We start from the raw sequence: 24746 nt of genomic DNA on the forward strand, positions 1-24746 counted from the left end.
ATAGTAATATAGTGTATACCAGGGTTTAAAATGTTTATTTAGGGTTGTTATAGTAATATAGTATAGACGGCGGCACGGTGGCTTAGTGGGTAGCACTATTGCCTCACAGCAAGAAGGTCCTGGGTTCGATCCCCGGGTGGGGCGGTCCAGGTCCTTTCTGTGCGGAGTTTGCATGTTCTCCATGTGTCCACGTGGGTTTCCTCCGGGTGCTCCGGTTTCCTCCCACAGTCCAAAAACATGCCACCAGGCTAATTGGAAACACTGAATTGTCCTGTTGATACCTAGCTGCTAGATGCACAAACCAGTGCATTGTAGTGCCGGTCCCAAGCCCGGATAATAGGGAGGGTTGTGTCAGGAAGGGCATCCGGTGTAAAAAAAAAAAAAAAAAAAACTGTGCCAAATCCCTCCGGTGACCCCTAACGGGAAGAAGCCGGAAATGCCGAACCCGTAACCAAAAAACAGGTCAAAGGCTGAGGAACAAGAAGATAGTAATATAGTGTAGACCAGGGTTTAAAATGTTTATTTAGGATTGGTTATAGAAATACAGTGTAGACCAGGGTTTAATATGTTTATTTAGGGTTGGTTATAGTAATATAGTGTAGACCAGGGTTTAAAATGTTTATTTAGGGTTGTTATAATAATATAGTGTAGACCAGGGTTTAAAATGTTTATTTAGGGTTGTTATAGTAATATAGTGTAGATCAGGGTTTAAAATGTTTATTTAGGGTTGGTTATAGTAATATAGTAAAGACCAGGGTTTAATATGTTTATTTAGGGTTGGTTATAGTATGTAGTGTAGACCAGGGTTTAAAATGTTTATTTAGGGTTGTTATAGTAATACAGTGTAGACCAGGGTTTAAAATGTTTATTTAGGGTTGTTATAGTAATATAGTGTAGACCAGGGTTTAATATGTTTATTTAGGATCGTTACAGTAATATAGTGTAGACCGGGTTTAATATGTTTATTTAGGGTTGTTATAGTAATATAGTGTAGACCAGGGTTTAAAATGTTTATTTAGGGTTGTTATAGTAATATAGTGTAGACCAGGGTTTAATATGTTTATTTAGGATCGTTACAGTAATATAGTGTAGACCGGGTTTAATATGTTTATTTAGGGTTGTTATAGTAATACAGTGTAGACCAGGGTTTAAAATGTTTATTTAGGGTTGTTATAGTAATATAGTGTAGACCAGGGTTTAATATGTTTATTTAGGATCGTTACAGTAATATAGTGTAGACCGGGTTTAATATGTTTATTTAGGGTTGATTATAGTATGTTATATAGGGGGGGCTCTGGAGAGAGGTAGCACCTTTGCAACCTGGCTGCTGCTGCCTGATCAGGAAGGACGGGTACACTGGTCCTCCTCTATCCTTCAATTCTCTTACATGTGGCTCCAAGCACCATACCCGGGACCTCGCCTCAGAAGGCGTGCTAAACCATGTGAGGGAGTGGTGGTTACACGGCACCACTGGGCAGTGTAAACGTGCGTTTAGGGTAGAGAGAGCTCTTCAGCCCTGGTAGGCAGCCCTCTAGGACAAGGAAAAGTCTGATTTAACACCCTTGAGATGCCAAGGAGTGCTGGACAGTCTTGATGTGCGCAGACCTTGGGCCCATGGACATCCATCGAGCATCCAGCACCTTTGCCCCAGCATGGGTTACTGCCCCTGTGCCTCCAGGGAAGGTTTTTGAGCCAGAGGCTAGGAAAAGGACACTCTGAAGTAAAACCTACAGCCTTAGGGTCGCCACAGCCGTCTTAGTTTGCTAAACCACTTGGTCTAAAGAGTGGTTTTGGTGTGCGCGAGCCAATCAGCACTTAAATTTCAGAACAGGTGGGACAGAGAGGAGAGTTTTTAAGTACTACAGCGATGGGAAAGAGACAAAAACAGCAGGTGCAGGATGGCACTGGAAGCTGCAGTCTCGATCCTGCATGTAGGCGGCTTAGGTGCATGGGTCGTTTGATCGTTGACCTGAGACAACAACACCATTCTGCAGCACCCTGAGTGACCAAGCAGCCCTATTTAGAGACAGCTCTGCTTGCTCCACATGGAGACGGGCCTAGAAAAGGTGGCCTAAACATAGCTTGTTTCAGCTCAACCTGGTTGGCCCACCGCTGTCAACAGGTCATCTCACTACGCCGTACGACAATAAAGAAGAACCTGAAACTTGCGTGCCGAAATGTGCGCACAATGATGGATTCAGAGAACAGTGATCGCCCTCAGAGACGTTCAGCGCTAGTCGCCAAAGAAATTGCCAGGCTGAACATAGACATTGCTGCTGTCAGCGAAGTTCGTTTTGCAGACCAGGGATCACTCACAGAGCATGGTGCTGGCTACGCACTGTACTGGTCAGGAAAGACAAAGAAAGAGCGTCGTCTTTCGGGTGTTGGCTTCATGATCAAGACCTCCATTGCCAGCAGATTACACAGCTTGCCAGTCGGACACTCAGATCGTCTTATGTCTCTACGACTTTCAATCCAGGAAAACGGATTTGCCACCCTTATCAGCAATTATGCTCCTACCCTTCAAGCTGATGCTGGAGTAAAAGAGGCCTTCTTTCGTGATCTGCACAACCTCCTCCAGCAAGTTGATTCAAGAGACAAAGTCCTGATACTAGGAGACTTTAATGCAAGAGTGGGACGAGACTTTGAAGTATGGAAAGGAGTCACTGGCAAACATGGCATAGGCAACTGCAACGATAATGGATGCTTGCTATTGGGAGTTTTGCTCAGAGCATGAGCTGTTCATCACAAAAACCTTGTTTCAGCAGAAAGACAGATTCAAGACAACTTGGAGGCACCCCCCATGCAAACATTGGCATCTTTGGATTACATCCTGACTCGACAGCGTGACTTGAAGGACATACACCATACCAGGGTGATGCCAAGTGCCGATTGCTACACCGACCATAGACTGGTCCATTGCAAAGTCTCTTTCCTTTTCAAGCCTCCTCCAAAGAAGAAGGGCCCCCAGAGCAAGAAAGTTCAAGTGTCCAAGCTCAAGATTCTTGAAACAAAAATGGAATTCCAGAAAGAGCTGGAGAAGAGATTCAGCAGCGAAGCAGACCCAGACGCTGATCCTGAACACCAGTGGACACAGCTGAAGACAGCTTTTCAAGAAACAACAGCAAAAATTGTCAGCTTTTTAACCAGGAAACATCAGGACTGGTTTGATGAATCGGATGCTGAAATCCAAGAGCTACTGACTCACCCTGACCAGGATAAAACAGTTAATACAAAAATAAACAAAATTAATGAAAACATAAATGCTTATCGTTATATACTGTACACAGTACATTTCATATAAGTTGGGGAGAAATTTGGAGCATTTGAAATTTGGAACACATGAATGATCATACAGACAGTGTCAGTAAACTACAACATTTCCCCAAATTAACTGAGCGCAATTTAGTAACACTTCCTGGACAGGATATCAATTCATCTTGAGTCCTCGGCCAATTCTCACACCCCATTCCACCTCCCAGACGTAGCAAATGACATCCGTATGTGGAAGCCTGACCATCTGATGGCACCACTGGGATTTGTGGCACCATAGCGCCCATAGTGTAATATTAAGGACACTTCGGTGGCAAAGCAGTCTATTACACTAACCAACCACCTTTAAGATTAGGGTTCACATTTCAGTGGTGTTATTGGTCGTGCAGGCATCTACACAAACAGTGTACTGCAATACACAGTGCCCTGTCCAGGGAATTCCTGCCTTGTGCCCAGTGTTTTCCTGTGTAACAGGACCCCAGCAACCCTAGCAAGCAGATTATAAACGCTTTTAATTGAAAAATCAATGTAAGTAAAAGGTTAAAAAGAAACCACACACATGCACAATACTGTAATTGACACAGTATACAATTTCAGTAGTGAAAAAAGTAGAACGAACCTCTGACGTAGCGCTCACCTTCTGGTGGCTGCTCGATATCGACCTGTTTTTTACGTCTAGCTTCCAACACTGGGTTCTCATACTGTGTCTTTCTGTTTATGTGACTGAGTAGGACACAAAGATGCAAAAACAAATTGTTACTTTCTTTGGGCTGAATACAGTGGATATACAACCCAAATTAGAAAAAGTTGGGACAATATGGAAACTGCTAATAAAATAAAAATGTAGTGTTTCTTACTTCCACAAAGTTGAATCAGTTCATCTGGACACAAGTTTGTTGTAGAGATACGTTTCGTCACTCAATCCGAATGACTTCTTCAGACTTCTTCAGACTGAAGAAGTCATTCAGATTGAGTGACGAAACGTATCTCTACAACAAACTTGTATCCAGATGAACTGATTCAACTTTGTGGAATTGTGTACCTGGATTATTGAGCATGCATCAACAGATAGTGTTTCTTACATTTACTTTGACTTTATTTCTTTGCAGACAATATAAACCCAAGATATTTCATGTTTTGTCTGGTCAACAATCATTTATAGTATAGTATTTCTTTATAGGATAGTATTTAGGTAGAAATCTAAATAATGATGTGATCTCAAACATGCAGTGTCAACTGGTGATTGTAATCATGATTTGGTATAAAGGCAGTAACCACAAAAGGCTAAACAAACGTGCGAGACAATTATTAAAATGTTTACAGTGTTAATCAAAGAAACATTAGCCTGAGGGGATTTGCTGTGCATATATCCATTGTGTATAATATCAGTAAATGATTCAAAGGAAGCTGAACACCCATGATCTTCAATCTCTCAGATGGCACTGCATCATAAATCATCATTGAGCAACAGCTGATATAACCACATGGGCAAGGGATTACTTTGTAAACCTTTGTCAAACATTTGTCAAGCACTACAACAAATAGTTACATTTACAAATGCCACTTAAAACTTCACAGTGCTAAATGAATAGGTACTGACCTCTCCCCAATAGAGAATGTGTGGAGATATTTTAAATGAAAAATGTGACAATGGCAGCAGCCCTTTACTGTTGCACAAATTAAGACATGTTTAAAGAAACAAATGGTCCAAAATAACAATTCATTGCTTGATATTTTTAGTGCCAAAACGTCTTTTAAATGTTGTAAGAAGTAATGGCAACATTATAAAGTGGTACATGATTTTCCATTCCAACTTTTTTGGAACGTGTTACAGGTCTGAAATGCAGGACTAGATGTATGAAATGAAACTGACCAGACAAAAATAAAATAGCTTGTGTTCGTACTGTCTGCAATTAAATAAAAGTAAACGTAAATGTAATATACACTGTGTTTTTATTTTCTTAGCATCTCCCATATTTTCTGATTTGGGGTTGTAAAAAGTTTACACAGCCAAAATGACAGGTTTTTGTGATGTAAAAAAAAAAATATCAGACCAAGATAAATCTTTTCAGATGTATGTCCACTTTTAATGTGACCTGAAAAACAAACTGAAATTGTTTAATAAAGGAAAAAAAACAAAAAAAAAACTAAAATAATGGACTTGCAAAAATGTGTACTCCCTCATATAATTAGGGATGTGGCTGTGTTCAGAATGAACCAATCATATTCAAACTCTGTAAGCTCTTCGTGGACTATGGCTTGTGGCTAACTGATGGCAGTTACTGACTACTATGTAACCAAAGTTTCAAATGAATCTCATTGTTAAAAGTTATCAGTCAGAAGAAGGGTACTGAAATTCCCAAAGCCTCACATGTATCATGAAACAACAAGACGGCCATAAACGTGGATAATATGGTTCAACAGTGACATTACCAAGAACAAGATGTTCCTTTAAAAATCATTGAAGATGTCAAGAGGCCTACATTAAAAGAGCTGCAGGAATTTCTGGCAAGTACTGGTTGTGTACTACATGTGACAAAAATGTTCTGTGTTCTTCATATGTCTGACCTGAGGGTTAGGGTGGCAAGATTGAAGCTTTTTCTTACAAAAAAAAAAAAACAATAAAGGCTGGCTACATTTGGCTAAAACTTCAAGTCTGTCAAAAACATGTGGGAAAATCTGTTATGGTCTGATGAGTCTGAGGATGAAAAAATATTTTTTTGTATATTAACTTAAAAATTAATAATTTCTTAATTATTTCTTTATTTATCTTTGTTTAACGATAAATAAACCATAATTCCAAAAGGTATGTCTGACACAAAAATAATACTGCACATCACCCAAAGAACACCATACCCACGGTGAAGCATACTGGTGGCAGCATTATGCTTTGGGTAATTTTTTTGGCTGGAACTAGAGCTTTAGTCAAGGTAGAGGGAAATAAAGTCAGTTAGTTACAAGTATCAGTCAACGTTTGCACAAAACCTTTATGCCTCTGCTAAAAAGCTGAAGATGAAGTGGAATTTTACCTATCAGCATGACAATGACCAAAAGCATACCTCCACATCAAAAAAGAATGCCAACCTGAGGAGGGCTGTGCACAGGAGATGCCTTCAAAATCTGACAGATTTGAAAATGCCCTCAATCTGACAGATTTTGTGCTCTTTTGCAAAGAAGAGTAAGACTGCATGTAAAGACTGCCAAGTCAAAATGTGCTATGCTGATAGACTCCTACCAAGAAAGAGTGAACACTGTCATAAAATTAAAAGGTATTATTATTAAGATATTATGTTTGTTTTTATCCCCCCCCCCCCCCCCCCAAAAAAAACTTCTGAAATTATTTATCTTGGTCTCACCTTTTTCTATCACAAAAACCTGGCATTGCAACAGACCATTGTGTAGACCTCTGTATATTTGTAGACCGCCTTATGTGTATATGCCTTCATAGCCATAATTTCTGCTGCAAAAATCTAAGCAGTAAACAAAAAACACTCACAATCAATCTGTGTTGGGACTTGAAAAATGAATTTACCCTAAACAAGTCACTTTAAATTGCTAAAACAATACATTTCTATATCTATGTCTTTAAATTATTCCTTTCGACTGCTTCCGTTAGGGGTCACCACAAATCACTTGTCCACATTTTAGATCTGGCAGTTTTTATGCCAGATGTCCTATTAGAAGCTTAGGGTCAACACTGAGGTTGTACCAATAAATGTCGCTTCAAAAGCTATATCTTCATAATGCTATGCACCTTCTGTATTTGTGAGCCAAGCCCGGGATTTGAACCACCAGAACTCAGACATTGCTGTTATCATCTTCATGTCCTGATTCTCATTAAAAGAACACTATTTATGTGCAATTTGATTAGTGCAATACTGAAATATTGAAACCTGAATGCAATTTTCAGAATTTCATGGAATTTCAGTATTGCATGCTTATTTAGCATTTTCTTATTTTGAATATTTCTTTTGCAATTAAAGCAAATGCTGTCAAAACATGGTGTTTTGAAGTCATCCAGAGTGACTGTCTGTGCTGAAATAAACCCAAATCACATACCAATGTACTTAAAACAGTTTTTCATCTGTACTCATGTGACGGGACGGGACATGCCTCACCAACTGAGGTGGCTGGTGTAGTCCTTCACCCGCACTCCAAGAAGATTAATTCAATATACAGGATGCTTAACAAATGTAGAAATATACTGCTGCTGAAGAGCCAAAAAAAAAAATATATAACTACAAAACAGAGGGTGGCCAAAATGTAATAAATAAATATAAAAAAAGTCAAATATAAACCGCAGCCCAAAGTGGAGAGGTGATTGACAGATAGACGAGCTTGTTAATGAAGTAGGGGCATTTTGTGTGCATACTCACACAAAAAAGATATGTTTGCCTCACAGCATATGTAAGAAAACCATGCGCTCACCCAACATAAACATTGGAGACACACCTCCAACAAAAACCACAGCCACAGAGAAAAGTAGGATACAATAAGATAAAAGAACATATGAAAAAAACCACAGCACTAGCTACTCATTTTACTGGGGTGTGATAACTCCCGTTTCAGTACAAGAGATAAAAGAGTAGCCTAGTATACACCAGGCAGCAAGTGAAACAGAGAGAGGCAGTCCATGCCTCTGTTTAAAAAATAAGAAATAAAAGAGGAATTAAATGACACTTACTCTACATAATATACACCGTACATTGGATCGTCTATCTTCTCCCAACCTGGAGGTAATTCTGCTAAAGAAAAAGGAAAAAAGGAAAATAAATATTAATTACATAATATACACTAATCAGCCACAACATTAAAACCACCTCCTTGTTTCTACACTCACTGTCCATTTGATCAGCTCCACTTACCATATAGAAGAACTTTGAAATTCTACAATTACTGACTGTAGTCCATCTGTTTCTCTACATACTTGTTTAGCCTGTTTTCATCCTGTTCTTCAATGGTCAGGACCACCACAGAGTAGGTATTATTTGGGTGGTGGGTCATTCTCAGCACTGCAGTGACACTGACATAGTGGTGGTGTGTTAGTGTGTGTTGTGCTGGTATGAGTGGATCAGACACAGCAGCGCTGCTGGAGTTTTTAAATACCGTGTCCACTCACTGTCCACTCTATTAGACACTCCTACCTGATTGGTCCACCTTGTAGATGTAAAGTCAGAGACGATCGCTCATCTATTGCTGCTGTTTGAGTTGGTCATCTTCTAGACCAACTTCAAGGGTACTGAATAATACGAAGGGCTACTTGTTTGATACAAACTTCCTGAATAACATAAAGTTGCATGGTTCACCTTTAATTATTATTATTATTATTATTATAAATATTCATATATATGAAGAGACTGTCTGATCATTTGTTAAATGTTAATGATTCCTCAAAAAACGATTTACCATGGTAGGAAACAACATGTAACATTTTTTATCTCTATTTATCTAAATCTGTTTTAATATTTGAAAGTCAGAGTTATCACATCTCTGATATTTTTGTAAGTATCTTTCTTGACAGTTTTGTATGAATGAACACATTTGTAGCATTTTTATCAAAATCACAAGACTTTTTTTTTTTTTTTTTTTTTTTTTTTTACAAATGATCACTTCTGTAGCATTTTTTTTTTTTTTAGGAAATCATTAACAGTCACATCTTCAAATCATGTCCCATTTGTGCTTACACTATCACTATCTTAGTAACGTTTTAGAACAAATCATAAACTCCGTCCCATGTTTGTACAAATTATCAGTTATGTACGATTTTTTTAAAAACAGTTGCGATGTACTGCAATGTACATGGAAGTTTTTGTGACATGTACTGAAGTGTCTTTCCACAAGTTTTCTTTCGCTTTTCTTGCATGTTTTTCCATTATTATTTTTTCGGGGTAAAACCTGCATCTCTTTTCGCATCGTAGCTGTGCATGCGTAACTTGATTGTCTCAGCGCTATGTGCACGATATAAAACTCCGAACCCAGACAAGATCATAGCTCATATAAACATCAAACATTTTTGTTTTTGAAATTTTATATTCAGTGTTGTATTTTTCAAATCTACATTTATGCAAGTGTTATTGATTCCAAAAGAACAGCAACACAAATACAATTTTTAGACGGAGCTCTACAGTCACTAGTGCTATTTTAGAACATGCCCTGCGAACGACTCACGTGGGCCGGCGGGCAACGTGTTGGTGACCCCTGAATCTAGACCTTCATCAGTGGTCACAGGATGCTGCCCACAGGGCGCTGTTGGCTGGATATTGTTGGTTGGTGGACTATTCTCAGTCCAGCAGTGACAGTGAGGTTTAAAAATTCCATCAGCACTGCTGTGTCTTATCCACTCATACCAGAACAACACAAACTAACACACCACCACCATGTCAGTGTCACTGCAGTGCTGAGAATGACCCACCACCCAAATAATACCTACTCTGTAGTGGTACTGGGAGAGTCCTGACCATTGAAAAACAGCATCAAAGGGGGCTAACAAAGCATGCAGAGAAACAGATGGACTACAGTCAGTAATTGTGGAACTTCCAAGTTGTCCTATGGTAGGTGGAGTTGATAGAATGGACAGTGAGTGTAGAAACAAGGAGGTGGTTTTAATGTTATGGCTGATAGGGAGTCAATAGCCCTTGAACAATTGACTATACTGAGTTTCACATAGCACAATGAGGAGTACTGCATTACACAATCCATACTCAGTGCTTCACCTCACTCATTCCCTTTCTACTGTGTCACAGGCCACTGTCTAATTCACTCTACAGCTAAGCAGTAAAAATGGTTTTGCCCTTCAAACACATTCTCAAATGTAAATATTGGGTGAGAAATTTTACAGGTAATCTTTGGAATCTGAATTGTGCAATTAATTTCAGCTGTTTGGGGGCTACCCATTTTAGACTGAATGCTTTATAGCTACTGTAACATAATCCAATGTTTAAGCAGTACTTTTTTTCCATTGTTTAATGCTGTTTAACTTTTCAGAACTGTCCATGTGTAATACTATGCATTCCATTTAAACATTATCTGCCTAACTGTTTGCAATCAGTATTCAACTGAATCTGACATATATTTTTAAGGCACTGGCATATTGTCTTGCTCTCAGTGCATCTAATGTTGCATGGCATAGAATTACATAGAATACACCTGAACATAGGACGTTAACAACACAGCTTTGCATACAGTTTTTGCATATCACACTTGCATACAGTTGCTTTAGTTACTCTTGTGATTTTAGTATCATTTTTTTAATGTGATCACAAAAATCAAGTATCAAATGTGTCAAATTATGAAGAAAAAAAAACATTTTTCTTGGTTGATCCTGGATTTCTAATGTGAAGCTACATAATTTGACTAACATAATTTTTAGGTAATTTCTGCTTTGGATTAAAATGATCCTGCTTTAATAACAAATGTTAACATTTAAATGCAATTTGTAACAAGCCTACCTGCCATGGAGATCAACAGAGTGGCTTGACTACAGAATCATGTCTTTCTGATTTGCGAATCATGGCCAGCAGAGAGGGCAGAGTATGTAGAAACCAACACTGAACTTTGCATGTAGTGTAACACCACAAAAGGAAAAGGACTTAAGTATGTGTCCCAAATTTAGCTGCTGTATGTGATGTATTTATTAGGCTGATCCAGGTTCAAATCTTAGAGGTACTATTGGGCCCTTGAACAAGGCCCCTAAGCCTCAGGGGTCTTCGGTAAGCTGTAATCAAACTAATTGTGTGTCTAACCAAATGACCAGAAATGCGCAATTGATTACAATATATGTTATGCATTTTTCTGTATAAATCCTTGTTCATAGTTAATCAAATATTAATATTTGACAAGCTAAATTCATCTGTTATCTGGCAAAAACACCACCTCACTACTAGAAAAATGCATTTAAAAAAAGCTTTACGTCTTGTAAAGCCACTACTAAAAAATGTAATAACTACCTGAACATATAGGCATTATTTCTATTGTAAGAATAATGCAGGATATGCAAAATTGGTCATCAAAGTAGCACAAAGTAAATTAGATTTTTACATTTTTACTGTTTTACAACTTTTTTACTTTACTAACTGCTTGGTCATGGTCACAGTGGGGTCTGACTCCTCTTAGAAACACTTGGCATAAGACTGGAATTCTTTACAAGGCATGTCACACACTCAGTCACTAACTAACTCACTCACACTCACCAGCAACTCAAAGTAGCTTACTGTATGTTTTTAAAATGGTAGATAAACTGGAGCACCAAGAAAAAAGTTAATGCATAAAAATGTTAAACTTCAGTTAGCCCATTTAAATATCATTTAAAAATATTGAACCTATAAAAAAAAACAAAAAAACAATTATGCCAAATAAGGAAATCTGGAAAAAAATTAAGTGCAAGCACAGCTAACAAAAATTAAATTACATGTGAGTAAAGGAAAAAATGAAGAAAAGAAAATAGAGTGGAACGTACCAGGTTCATTGTCAGTTTCCTCAGTGTGTACCCCTTCTTCTCCAAGAGGAGGGAAATTTGAAAAGGAATATGAAAAATAAATAAGTAAGGTAAATGACTAATTTCAGGCAGAGGAATCGCAGTCAATCAGGCCAAATATTGATCTTGTTCTCATGCTGGTGAGTCTCCGCCAGGTGGCATTATTTCCTGTCTCCGGAGTCATCATTTCCCATCGTTTCATAAACGTCAGACTAATATTACTATGACATCCAAAATGTTTTGATGGGGAAGATAATTTGTGGCACACTGATATCCATATACAAACATTACATCACCATCTTATTGTACTTCCCTTAAAATCTCTGGGTTGTTTATATAATACTATTTATGTATTTCAATACAACCATTAGTATTTGATGCAGAAACAGTAAAGAAACTTAATAACGACAATGTATGACCAAAGGTATGTAAAAACCTAAATATTTGACACAAAAGACATTACAATGGAATTCCTTCAAACCCTGACCCTTATTGATGTGAGGCAAGAGTGCTACCCACTTTGCCACCGTGCTGCCCTCTCTAATTACACATAAGCACAATTATTTGGCTATAAAGACACAGTTTCTTTTTTGGGCTGGATCTTTATTTTAACTATGAGTAAAACAAGAAAGAGTTTCAAAATGTGTTTCTTGTTCTTACCATCATCATCACACTCCTCTAAAGGCTTCTGCTGCTTATCATGACAGCGAGGGTCCATCCATGAGGTCGTCTTTGTGTTGTGGCTTTAAAACAAAAAAACAATCCACACACTTTTTATTGGTAGCCTGTATGATTAGACTTAAAAGAAGCAAAACAAAGATTTTTAGAACCTCTAATTTAGCTTAAAAATAGCAAAATTAAAATCTTAGAAAATATCTGGCTAATCTTTTTTTTAGCTTTTTGATTCAAATTTGCAAGATAAAGATCTCTATATTTAGCTTAAACTCTTTAACAACAATTTTATTAACTAGGGCCAGCCCAGAGTGACAGAGTGGCTATCTATTGTAGGAAATCATACATTTGATCACATATAATGTTATAATACAGCAACAACACTATTGGTGGTGAACCAACTTGAAACACTATTACACTATTATACTATTAATGTTGTGGTATGCAGTTTTGGACACTGTATATCTGCTTTATTCATTTCATCACAGCAACAGAGCTGAGGCCTTCACACCACAGTTTTTGTGTCTTCACTAACCATGCACAGTTCACAGCATTAGCAACGATGTGTTACTGTTTCGGGAAGTTACTTTTACAATTGCCTTAACCCCATCCATTCAAAGTGCCTATATAAACATCCAACGTCTTCGAAACCTTGAATGCATAGAACAATACCAGGCTTAAATGCTCTCATACCTGAGGCCAGTAACAAGAGCTGCTGGAAGTGAGGAAGATATATGGTGATAATGACAGTAATAATAAAGGCGAAACAAAGATTAATTTAATTTAAAGTTATATATCAAACCTATATGAGACCATATATCTTGGCAATATAGATTTGAAATGCATCAAGAATTTGATCAAAGGAATTAGTTCCCAGTAAGGCTGGAGTCAGCAGCAGATAATTAAGTTGCCCTCTGCAATCAGTATTGCATTGTGGGTAATGTAGTGCTTACTCTATAAAGTAGACTTCTCCAGTCTCAGTGTAGGCCATCTCCCAGTTGTCCGGCAACGGGCCAAGCGGGTCGTCCTCTGAAGGGAGCTGAGGATGATGGGAGCTGGCCATGGTCGCTGCAGGAGACGCAACCAAGTTGCTGAGTGCGCTGGAGGGGGCGTGCACTTCCTGCAGGCTGGAGTCTCCTGTGCACAACATAATGCACGGGATAAGACTACATACTAAGATGTTGGAGTAATATAAAAGAAAGTAGGAGACACAAGAAATGTGGTCCGAGTTTGGTTTAAATGTGGCACATACACAAAAAGCTAGAAATGTTGCAGCTACCTAAACTGCACGCACACACACACCAAGCCAAGCAAGACTAAAAATCCTTTCTAATGGCCCGCTGCCATTGAAAATTTCCATTTAAATGTTTTTTAGTGCACTATGAATTAAGGAAAATACTAATATGGCTTGGTGCATTCACGCTATTCTTATTTACATATGTACACCTTACTGTTACAGAGTACATTATACTAGCCTGCCCAATGTATTCCATTGAAAGTTTTGTGTTTAAATTTGCACCCTAGCACTTCAGTCTGTAGTTCTTTAATCAGGTCTGTTGTTGTTTTGCCAAGAAGTTTATGACATCAAAATAGGGCCAAAAGTATTGAGAACCAAAAAGCAGATTTTGAGAACCAAAAAGCAGATTTTGATATTCAAAAAAAATATTGAGTACACTTTGTATTTTACATTATTAAATAGTAAGTTTTTTGCTTCGCTTTTTTTTTTGTACTCCGCTCATTTACGCTTTTCTCAGCCTTTCTCTCAGCTCAAAATTTTTCTCAAAATTTGGGCCCTGTTTTTACTAGGGATGGCTCAATACCACTTTTTTTATGTACGATACCAATACAATACTGCAAATTGAGTATCTGCCGATACCGATACCAATCCGATACCTAAACTAAGCAGTAATAATACATGTCTCAATGCACCATGATTAAACTAGCTATCTAAATAACAATGCCCAGACTGTGAAACAAATATTCTAAATGAATAAATACAGAATCTACAACATCACAGTTCTGCAAAACTGCTGTTTTAATTTGAACTTTTACACACAGAACATTTAGCAGCATTTTTGGCTTGTTTAACAAAAGTGTCTACAATTGGAAGATGTGGATGTCAATCAAACACTATGGACCAATTAGAATTGACACAGTTTAGTTTTTTTCGTTAAAGTTCTGTCACATTTTTAGTTTATTAAAAACCAAAGCAAGCTTATTAAAAAAAACGAAACGGTGTAGTTTTTTTTTTATTTCATAACACTAATGGATTAATGGTTGAGGATGTGCGAGATCTCCAAGACCAATTTATCCAAGTCCGATTTATCATTAATAAAGCGATTTATAAAGCGATTTTTATAGTGTTTAAACAGTGTTTTTGATGTGGCAGTAGAAGATGATTTTTTTAAAATGCTAAAAGTTTAAGTAGATCAGTGTGTTTTAATTTCTGAATAGCTGTTGCGGATGACTTGTAGATCAGTGGCACATGTTAATGATGTCATCAAGCATTTTCCTCCTAAATGCAGGACTGAACGTTACAGAAAATCCTTTCTTATAACTGCTATCAGACTGTTTAACAGTTCACAATAATTCAAATAAATCATTTATAAGAAATACTTACTTCTGTATGCTATGCATGCACCATAAAAAGTTTACATGTATATAGTACCATACTGTACATTTTTATCTTATTGCTTGTTTTTGCACTGTAAGTTAATGTTGTATGTATACAAGAAGTTGTTGTTGACTGTTGTCTGAGCTGCTGTAACAAAGAAATTTCCTGCAAAGGATCAATAAAGAATCTATCTATAAGTGGCATAAACGACACTTGTCATGTAATGTGAATTACATATATATTGTCTGGCCCTTTAAGAATAATAAGTGTACAATGCTAGGGTATAGGGAGCGAGTGTGTAGGGAAGAGATTAGAAAATGATAGTCTCCGACTGTGCTATGTTGTTCTGTGTTTGGACTGAGCGTTTGTGACATTAGAGTAGCGTTCTCGTGAAACCCCACTTGAATGTTTGAACACTGAATTATTTTACAACACTCAGTTGGAAAGTATCTTCGTGTGTTATTTGCTTAACACACAAACAATGGCCTTATTTACATTAATTGTTATTTACATTAAGCAAGAGCATCGGATCGGATTACATGTTTTTTCCTTCCGATATCCGATTCAGTGATTTGGGCCAATATCGGACAGATACAGAGTATCGGATATGTGCCAGCCCTAGTTTATACGGGTGGGCGGGATCATTGGCTGCTGGAAATAAGCCCCACCAGAGCCCTGCCAGAACCCTATTTTGACGGGTGGATGGGATCTTGCCAGTCATTGGCTGCTGGAGATAAGCCCCGCTCACCGAGTACATCCTACAGACATCCTTTGTCTCCCTAATCTAGCCTGAAATAGTTTCAACTCCTCTGAAGAAGATGAAGTAAAGGAAAGGGTTTTGACAACTTTGTGATCTTGCAAACTTTTCCTTTAGAATTAAAGCCGTTTTATCCGAACGAAGCGCGTTTGTGTTGTTTGGTTGTTGGTTTTTGTATTCCAGCTCATCATCGCCTGTTTTGTCCGGAATTAAAGCCGGTTTTCTGTGACTACCAGCAGAAGCACCGGTGAAACCAACATAAACATCAACTTCAACTCATCTTCTAAAGCTAAGTACTGTTATTACGGCCCCAGCAGGAGCTTTATATCCATGTTCCGAGTGCAACATGTTCAGTTATTCCTTCTCCGTGTTTAGTGATAACTTTATATGTGATAAGTGTAGATTAGTTGTTAGTCTGACGGAGAAGATCTCAGTGTTAGAAGGGCGCATTCGGGCTTTAGAACAGACTACTACTAGTGAGGGCTTAGATTCAGCTGTAGCAGTCCCGAATGCCAGCAGTTCAGGTACAGAACCCCAGACTCTGGCATTAGAGTCCTCACAGCGGGGCGACTGGGTGACATCTCGGCGACATAGTCGTAGGGCAAAGCACCGACCATCTCAGTTGCACGTGTCCAACAGGTTTTCCCCACTCAGTGACCCACCCGCTGAGAAGCCTGTTAATGTAAGTGCTCTGGTTATAGGAGATTCTCAGCTCCGACACGTGCGTATTGCAACCCCCATAGAGACACCAGCAACCATAGTCACTTGTATTCCGGGGGCCAGGGCGCCTGACATCAGAGCAAATCTCAAAGTGCTGGCTAATGCTAATCGTAGATTTTCGAAGATTGTTATCCACGTCGGCACTAATGATGTTCGTTTAAGGCAGTCTGAGGTTACTAAGAGTAATGTTAAAGAGGTGTGTGAATTAGCTAGGTCGATGTCTGAGGCAGTAGTGTGCTCTGGCCCCTTACCGATTCGACCCAGTGGCGAAACCTACAGCAGGTTGTTGTCGCTGAACCGCTGGATGTCTAAATGGTGCTCAGAAAACTGCATTGATTTTGTAGATAACTGGTCCACCTTTGAGGGAAGGCCTGGTCTTTTGAAGCGGGATGGTGTCCACCCCACGTGGGAGGGTGCTGCTCGCATTTCTTGCAGCATAGGTGACAGGCTTTACCACCGCGTTAGTGTAGCGGCAGATAGTGTTAAATGACTATCCAGAGCCAAGACCAGGCAGCAGACAAACAGGCCTAACCGACTGTCTGCGAGTCGCCATCGGACGTCACCCGGAATCCTTAGGTCACAAACCATTGAGACTGTGTCTGTTTACCGTGGCAGGTGTAAGCCAAAACAAAATCAAAAAGTATGTCATAATAACTTAATTGAAATTAATCTAAATGAGCATCATGAAAACCCTAGTAAGGCTAAACTAAAGTTAGGACTTCTAAACATCAGGTCACTTGCATGCAAAACAGTAATTCTAAATGAAATAATTACAGATAATTGTCTTAGTGCACTTTGTTTAACCCGAGACCTGGGCTAGACCTGATGAGTATCTAAGTTTAAATGAAGCATCTCCTCCGGGTTACAGTTATGAACATAAGCCACGTCTTAGCGGTCGTGGTGGAGGAATAGCCATAATTTATGATAAAGACATAGGTCTTACTGTAAAATCATCTCCCATAACAAACTCGTTTGAAGTTCTTATCTCTGACATAACCAATAAAGGTTCATCTGATAAAACTAGTATGTTTAAACTGGTTACTGTTTATCGACCTCCTGGTCCTTACTCAGAATTTCTTAACGAATTTGCCGATTTTCTTTCTAGACTAGTCTTATCAACTAAGAAAGCTTTAATTGTTGGTGACTTTAATATTCATTATGAGGATAAGTGTAATCCACTCAAAATTGCGTTTGATTCTATTTTAGAGTCCTTAGGCATCACCAAAAATGTAACAGGACCCACTCACCGCTGTAAACATACCTTAGATTTAATACTTACTTATGGTATAAACATAGACAACCTGGAAATTGTACCACAGAACGACTTAATTTCTGATCACTCCCTACTAATATATGCAGTGTCCCTGTCCAATAATATACAGCAACCACATCGTTTTAAATGTAAGCGCACTATTGCATCTGCAACTGCAGCAGCGTTCATAAACTGCCTACCAGAATTACCAAATATACCAGCATCAGAACCTAAAGAACTAGATCAGGCAACTCAACACCTAGAGACCGTACTGCGCACAACCTTAGATAACGTAGCCCCACTCAAAACTAAACTGATTAGGGAGAAAAAACTTGCTCCTTGGTACAATGACCACACATGCGCACTTAAACAAGCAGCACGGAAATTAGAACGCAAGTGGCGTCACACTACACTGGAGGTGTATAAGATTGCTTGGAAAGATGCTCTAACTGAGTATAAACATGCACTTATAAAAGCTAAATCTTTATATTATTCGTCCCTAATAGAGAAAAATAAAAAAAAATCCCAGATTCCTTTTCGAGACAGTGTCCAAATTAACTAAAAACATCAATGAAACTGAATCTAATATACCGCCTGACTGTACCAGCGATGATTTTTTTTAAAATTCTTTAATGACAAGATAGAAAAAATACGACTTCAGAGTCAAAGTGTGTCACTTGCCAATGTTAAGTATGGACTCACTCCGAGCAGCATTGGTGATAATAGTAACGAGTTAATCCAACTAAATTCCTTTAATCCAATCTCCCAAAATGAACTAACTATGTTGATTAAATCATCGAAGTCATCATCGTGTATACTCGATCCTGTTCCAACTCGTTTACTTAAAGATTTACTCCCAGCTATTGTAGAGCCCCTGCTTACATTAATCAATGCATCCCTTAGCCTTGGGTACGTACCTAAATTGTTTAAAAGTGCCGGTATTAAACCCCTGATTAAAAAACCTAATCTTCATCCACATGTACTAGCTAATTATAGGCCAATTTCAAACCTTGAAAAGTCGTTTCCAAACAGTTATGCTCTTATCTGAATGAAAATTGTATTCATGAAAAATTTCAATCAGGATTTAGACCCAATCATAGTACAGAAACCGCATTAATTAGAGTAGTTAACGAGTTGTTAATGTCTTCTGATAATGGATGTGTCTCTTTTCTTGTTCTATTAGATCTTAGCACAGCGTTTGATACGGTCGATCATAACATTTTACTGGAGAGGCTAGAAAATACAGTAGGTGTTAAAGGACTCGCACTCTCTTGGTTTCAATCATATCTGACTGACCGCTCGCAATTTGTTTATGTAAATAATAAATGCTCGGAAACTACAAAAGTAAAGTGTGGTGTTCCACAGGGGTCGGTACTTGGACCGCTATTATTTACACTCTATATGCTTCCACTAGATGAAATTATTCATAAACATGGCATAAAATTTCACTGCTATGCAGATGACACACAGCTGTATATATCAGCCAAACCAAATGATACTGACACAATCAGTAAGATAGAAGATTGTGTAAACGACATAAAAAACTGGATGTCGTGTAATTTTCTTTTACTTAATTCAGGTAAAACTGAGGTTTTACTTGTTGGCTCTAAAGCTGCAAGAGACAAGTTGTCTAACCTGGTGCTAAACCTAAACACTTTCTCTGTTACTCCCAGCCCAGATGTAAAAAACTTGGGTGTCACAATAGATTCAGATCTTTCCTTTGATACACACATTAATAATATTACTAGAGTTGCTTTCTATCATTTGCGTAATATCTCTAAAATAAGAAAAATACTATCTGTTAATGACGCTGAAAAACTGATCCATGCGTTTATAACTTCTCAATTAGATTATTGTAATGCTCTTCTAACTGGATGCTCTGGTAGATCCATAAACAAACTCCAGTTAGTTCAAAATGCAGCAGCTCGAGTGCTAACTAGAACTAAAAAATTTGATCATATCAGTCCTGTTCTATCATCTCTACACTGGCTGCCAGTTAAATTCCGCATTGATTACAAAATACTTTTACTAACCTATAAAGCGCTACATGGTCTGGCTCCACAGTATCTGAGTGAACTTATTAATCACTACAGCCCAGCGCGTCCACTTCGTTCACAAGATGCAGGGTTACTTATAGTTCCTAAAATTAAAAAGACCACAGCTGGTGGAAGAGCATTTTCTTACAAAGCTCCACAACTCTGGAAAAATCTTCCTGCCTCTATTCGGGATTCGGACACAGTCTCAATGTTTAAGTCTAAACTGAAAACATATTTATTTTCTCAGGCTTTTGATTAGTATAGACAAAGGCGCAGAGCTTGGGGGTTCTTGGTCATAGAAACTTGTGGTGATCAGGGATGTTGGGTTGCTGTCGTTCTGCCTCTCTTGTCCGATCACTCCGGTTTGGGTAGGAGAGGTGGGCGCTGATGTCCTGTGAAAGCCTTCATGACCTTGTTACAATTGGTACAATTCTCTCATACTGGCCACTGGATATTCAACATGGCACCTCATGGCAAAGAACTCTCTGAGGATGTGAGAAATAGAATTGTTGCTGTCCACAAAGATGGCCTGGGCTATAAGAAGATTGCTAACACCCTGAAACTGAGGTGGCCAAGGTCATACAGCGGTTTTCCAGGACAGGTTCCACTCGGAACAGGCTTCGCCAGGGTCGACCAAAGAAGTTGAGTCCACGTGTTCGGCGTCATATCCAGAGGTTGGCTTTAAAAAATAGACACATGAGTGCTGCCAGCATTGCTGCAGAGGTTGAAGACGTGGGAGGTCAGCCTGTCAGTGCTCAGACCATACGCCGCACACTGCATCAACTCGGTCTGCATGGTCGTCATCCCAGAAGGAAGCTGACGCACAAGAAAGCCCGCAAACAGTTTGCTGAAGACAAGCAGTCCAAGAACATGGATTACTGGAATGCCCTGTGGTCTGACGAGACCAAGATAAACTTGTTTGGCTCAGATGGTGTCCAGCATGTGTGGCGGCGCCCTGGTGAGAAGTACCAAGACAACTGTATCTTGCCTACAGTCAAGCATGGTGGTGGTAGCATCATGGTCTTGGGCTGCATGAGTGTTGCTGGCACTGGGGAGCTGCAGTTCATTGAGGGAAACATGAATTCCAACATGTACTGTGACATTCTGAAACAGAGCATGATCCCCTCCCTTCGAAAACTGGGCCTCATGGCAGTTTTCCAACAGGATAACGACCCCAAACACAACCTCCAAGATGACAACTGCCTTGCTGAGGAAGCTGAAGGTAAAGGTGATGGACTAAACCCAATTGAGCACCTGTGGCGCATCCTCAAGTGGAAGGTGGAGGAGTTCAAGGTGTCTAACATCCACCAGCTCCGTGATGTCATCATGGAGGAGTGGAAGAGGATTCCAGTAGCAACCTGTGCAGCTCTGGTGAATTCCATGCCCAGGAGGGTTAAGGCAGTGCTGGATAATAATGGTGGTCACACAAAATATTGACACTTTGGGCACAATTTGGACATGTTCACTGTGGGGTGTACTCACTTATGTTGCCAGCCATTTAGACATTAATGGCTGTGTGTTGAGTTATTTTCAGAAGACAGTAAATCTACACTGCTATACAAGTTGTACACTGACTACTCTAAGTTAGATCCAAGTTTTATTTCTATAGTGTTGTCCCATGAAAAGATATAATGAAATATTTGCAGAAATGTGAGGGGTGTACTCACTTTTGTGATACACTGTATCTATTTATTACCAGTTATAACTTTTAGATCATTTAATTCTGTGTTCGTATGCTCTGTGTAAATCGTGTATTTATTTAAAGTATCCTCCTGGCCACCCAAGAAGGATGGGCCCTGCTGAGTCTGGTTCCTCTCAAGGTTTCTTCCTGTAATTTTCAGGGAGTTTTTCCTTGCCACAGTCGCCCTCGGCTTGCTCAACAGGGTTTTTTTGTATCTGTTGGTCCTGGATTTTGTAAAGTTGCTTTGAGACAATGTCTATTGTAAAAAGCGCTATATAAATAAAGTTGACTTGACTTGACTTTTGACACCCGTCAAAATAGGGTTCTGGCGGGGCTTATTTCCAGCAGCCAATGAGTGACGAGATCCTGGCCACCCATAAAAACAGGGCCAACACTTTTACTCGAGAAAAATTTTGAGCTGAGAGAAAGGCTGAGAAAAGCATAAATAAGCAGAGTACAAAAAAAAGCAGAAGCAAGAAACTTTGTAACTGAAAGCGAAATTTTGACATTTGACATCAACACATTTAGAATTAGCAAAAGCACAGAGAGAGAGAGAGAGAGAGAGAGAGAGAGAGAGAGAGAGAGAGAGAGAGAGAGAGAGAGACTTTAAGATCATTTATTATTCCATTGAAATAATACAATTATAAAAGCATTATCTTATTTCAGATACCAAGAATAAAGTAAATAATTACACATAGAATTATATTATATAACCACTTTTCTGTGCATCACCATGATTTAAAAAAAATGGGTTCTTGAAAATATAAAAGCATCATGTATATCATATATTAATTCTAAAAAACCACACATCTCATAATTCCGACAGAATTCTATTAAAAACACCAAATTAAACCATCATCATCAAAGGAGCATAAAACTTCGTCCTGAGCCCAAATTGAGCAGAAGTCCTGAAGTTTGTTTATTAATTTAAAATAAGAAAACTCAATTCTTAGTCTGATTTTGATCAGAGTTTTTAGTATTGTGTCAGCGTTCACAGTTCCTGTTCCTTTCAGTTTATTTTTTCTTGTTAGCCAAATGGCTAGCTTTGCTTGACCCAGTATAAAATTGATCAGACAAATTTTCTCTTTTGTACTTTTATGATATATTGGTCCAAAAATAAAAAGATTGTCCGTCAGCAGGACCTCGAGGCCTGACAACCAGGATGTGATTGTCTGGAGCATGGTTTTAAGTCTAGGGCATCTTAGAAATAGATGGTCAATGGTTTCCTCCTTTCCACAGAAAAGACATAGCAGGGTTGAGGTGAGCGACATGTCGATTGGTAGCTATTGCTTTATGTACAATCCTCCACTGTAGGTCAGCAGTACGCTTCTCTATTGGAGGTTTATACAGTGTCCTCCAGCATCTTTTTGGGGAAGATCCTGATGGCAACAGACTCACCCAGCCAGATTCTTTTACCCCTGTAAGAGAATTCTGGTGCAGTACTTTTACACTCACCATATATAATGCTTTTTTGGAGGCACTTTCCAAGTCTGTAAGTTCCGGAGTGTTTGATGACAGTAATGACCCTTCCTCAGGTTGGTTTTCTATTGCTGCTGAGATAAGGAGAGAGGGGAATGGTTCACAATGTTCTTCCTCCTCTTCCTCCAGAGCCTGTCTGAAGGTTGGTGGTAAAGACATAATCACCTCTCTCATCATTCTTTGTAGCAGACGGCTGGACCTGATCTTTGTTTCGGTGCTCAGTATGCTTAAGGGCTTCCAGGTTCCACCGGCCCTTAGGCTGCCGATCTTGTTAAGTCCAGCTTTGAGAAAACTGTGGCGTATACTGTAGGATTGCAACATCTCTGTCTGTAGCATCGGGTTAAAAAACAGTGGTTCTTCATTAATACAAAAGAGTGGATGTATGGCTTCCGGTTTGTAATGCGCCAGGTATAGACGCTTGTTAGGACCGCTCCCGCGACAACACACTAAAAAGTAATAAAATTAGCGACCATTTAGTTTATTTCTTTTAAAAAAAAACCCCAGTTAACTTTATTTTTTAATAAAACACGGAGAGATGTCGCGACCGCTGAGAGAAAGGTGTTTACAAAAAGCTACGCCTAATACCACACGTACTCAACCCACGTTGGAACAATCGCTAGCGGCCGGCGCTAACGCAGGACGTCAAGCTAACCCTCCGCCCGATTCTAACACCGCCGCTTCGGGCAGCCCTGTTTACGACTCTGGGGGGTCTCCAAAGAGGCCTGCTACATCGGTTAGCACCGAAGCTAACCCGTCCGATGCTCCGGCGTGGTTGCAGCCAGCGCTGGAAAAACTGAAAGGCTCCCTAATTTCGGAACACACGACAGCTCTTGTTAATGCTGTACAGCCTATTAAGGACACCCTCGATTCAATTAAACAGACACTGGATGCTCACTCTGGGAGTATTAAAGCTCTGGAAGCCGCAGCTTCGGACCACAGTGACAGGATTATTCAACTGGAAATACAATGTAAGTCGCTCATTGCGAAAAATTCCACATTATCAGACAAAATTGATGACATTGAAAACCGCTCCCGACGCTCTAATTTAAGAGTTGTCGGAATTCCAGAGAACATGGAGGGCCCCGATCCGACTCGTTTCATGTCCGAACTTCTACTGGAGGTTTTCGGCTCAGATAATTTTCAACACCGGCCAATCCTGGAAAGAGCTCATCGGCTGGGTCGGTCTGCTGCGGCGGGCGGTGAGACCACCAACAGACCAAGGCTTTTTATTATGCTTTTTCACTCGTTCCAGGATAAGATGTACGTTCTCGGAAAGAGCAGAGACGGTGTGTGCTTTCGAGGTAACAATCTGAGATTCTTTCATGACTTCAGTGCGGACCTGTCCCGGCGTCGGGCCGCCTTTCGTGCAGTGAAAGCCGCGCTGTATAAAGAGGGGGCCCGATTCAGCTTACTGTACCCAGCACGGCTACGAGTGGCCCTGAAGGACGGGTATAAACTATTCGACTCTCCAGGGGCTGCCCAAGCTTTTTTTAAAGAACATTACAATCGCTGAATCTCGGTTTTGTTGATGGAGTTCAATGTTGATCTGATACTTGTATTCTTAGAGCACTTTTAAAAAAAAGCTGTGGGTGATACTCTCAACGAGCACTCTTTTTACTTTCTTTTACTATTGTGGATGGAGTTTGTATTATTATTACACATTCAACCATGCTTTTTAATTTCCACACTTGAAACGTGTTTGTAATTTTTTTGGGGCCCGGAATTTGGGGAAAAAAAAAAAAAAAAAAAAAAAAAAAAAACATTGTCTGCATGATCCTTGATTGTGATC

General features: G+C 39.3%; 1 protein-coding gene across 1 annotated transcript in view; it reads right to left on the minus strand.

The window, feature by feature from the left end:
• Positions 1–24746, minus strand: part of LOC134318032 (membrane-associated guanylate kinase, WW and PDZ domain-containing protein 1-like) — an 80730-nt gene that overhangs the window by 36534 nt on the left and 19450 nt on the right. Inside the window, exons 4-8 of the mRNA XM_062998767.1 lie at positions 13372–13555; positions 12407–12489; positions 11729–11764; positions 7958–8018; positions 3893–3996 (exon numbers count right to left, since the gene is read on the minus strand). Coding sequence (XP_062854837.1) covers positions 3893–3996; positions 7958–8018; positions 11729–11764; positions 12407–12489; positions 13372–13555 — 468 coding nt within the window. The remainder of the gene's footprint in view (positions 1–3892; positions 3997–7957; positions 8019–11728; positions 11765–12406; positions 12490–13371; positions 13556–24746) is intronic.

Source organism: Trichomycterus rosablanca, chromosome 7 (assembly GCF_030014385.1).
Source record: "Trichomycterus rosablanca isolate fTriRos1 chromosome 7, fTriRos1.hap1, whole genome shotgun sequence".
NCBI classification, from domain to species: Eukaryota; Metazoa; Chordata; class Actinopteri; order Siluriformes; family Trichomycteridae; genus Trichomycterus; species Trichomycterus rosablanca.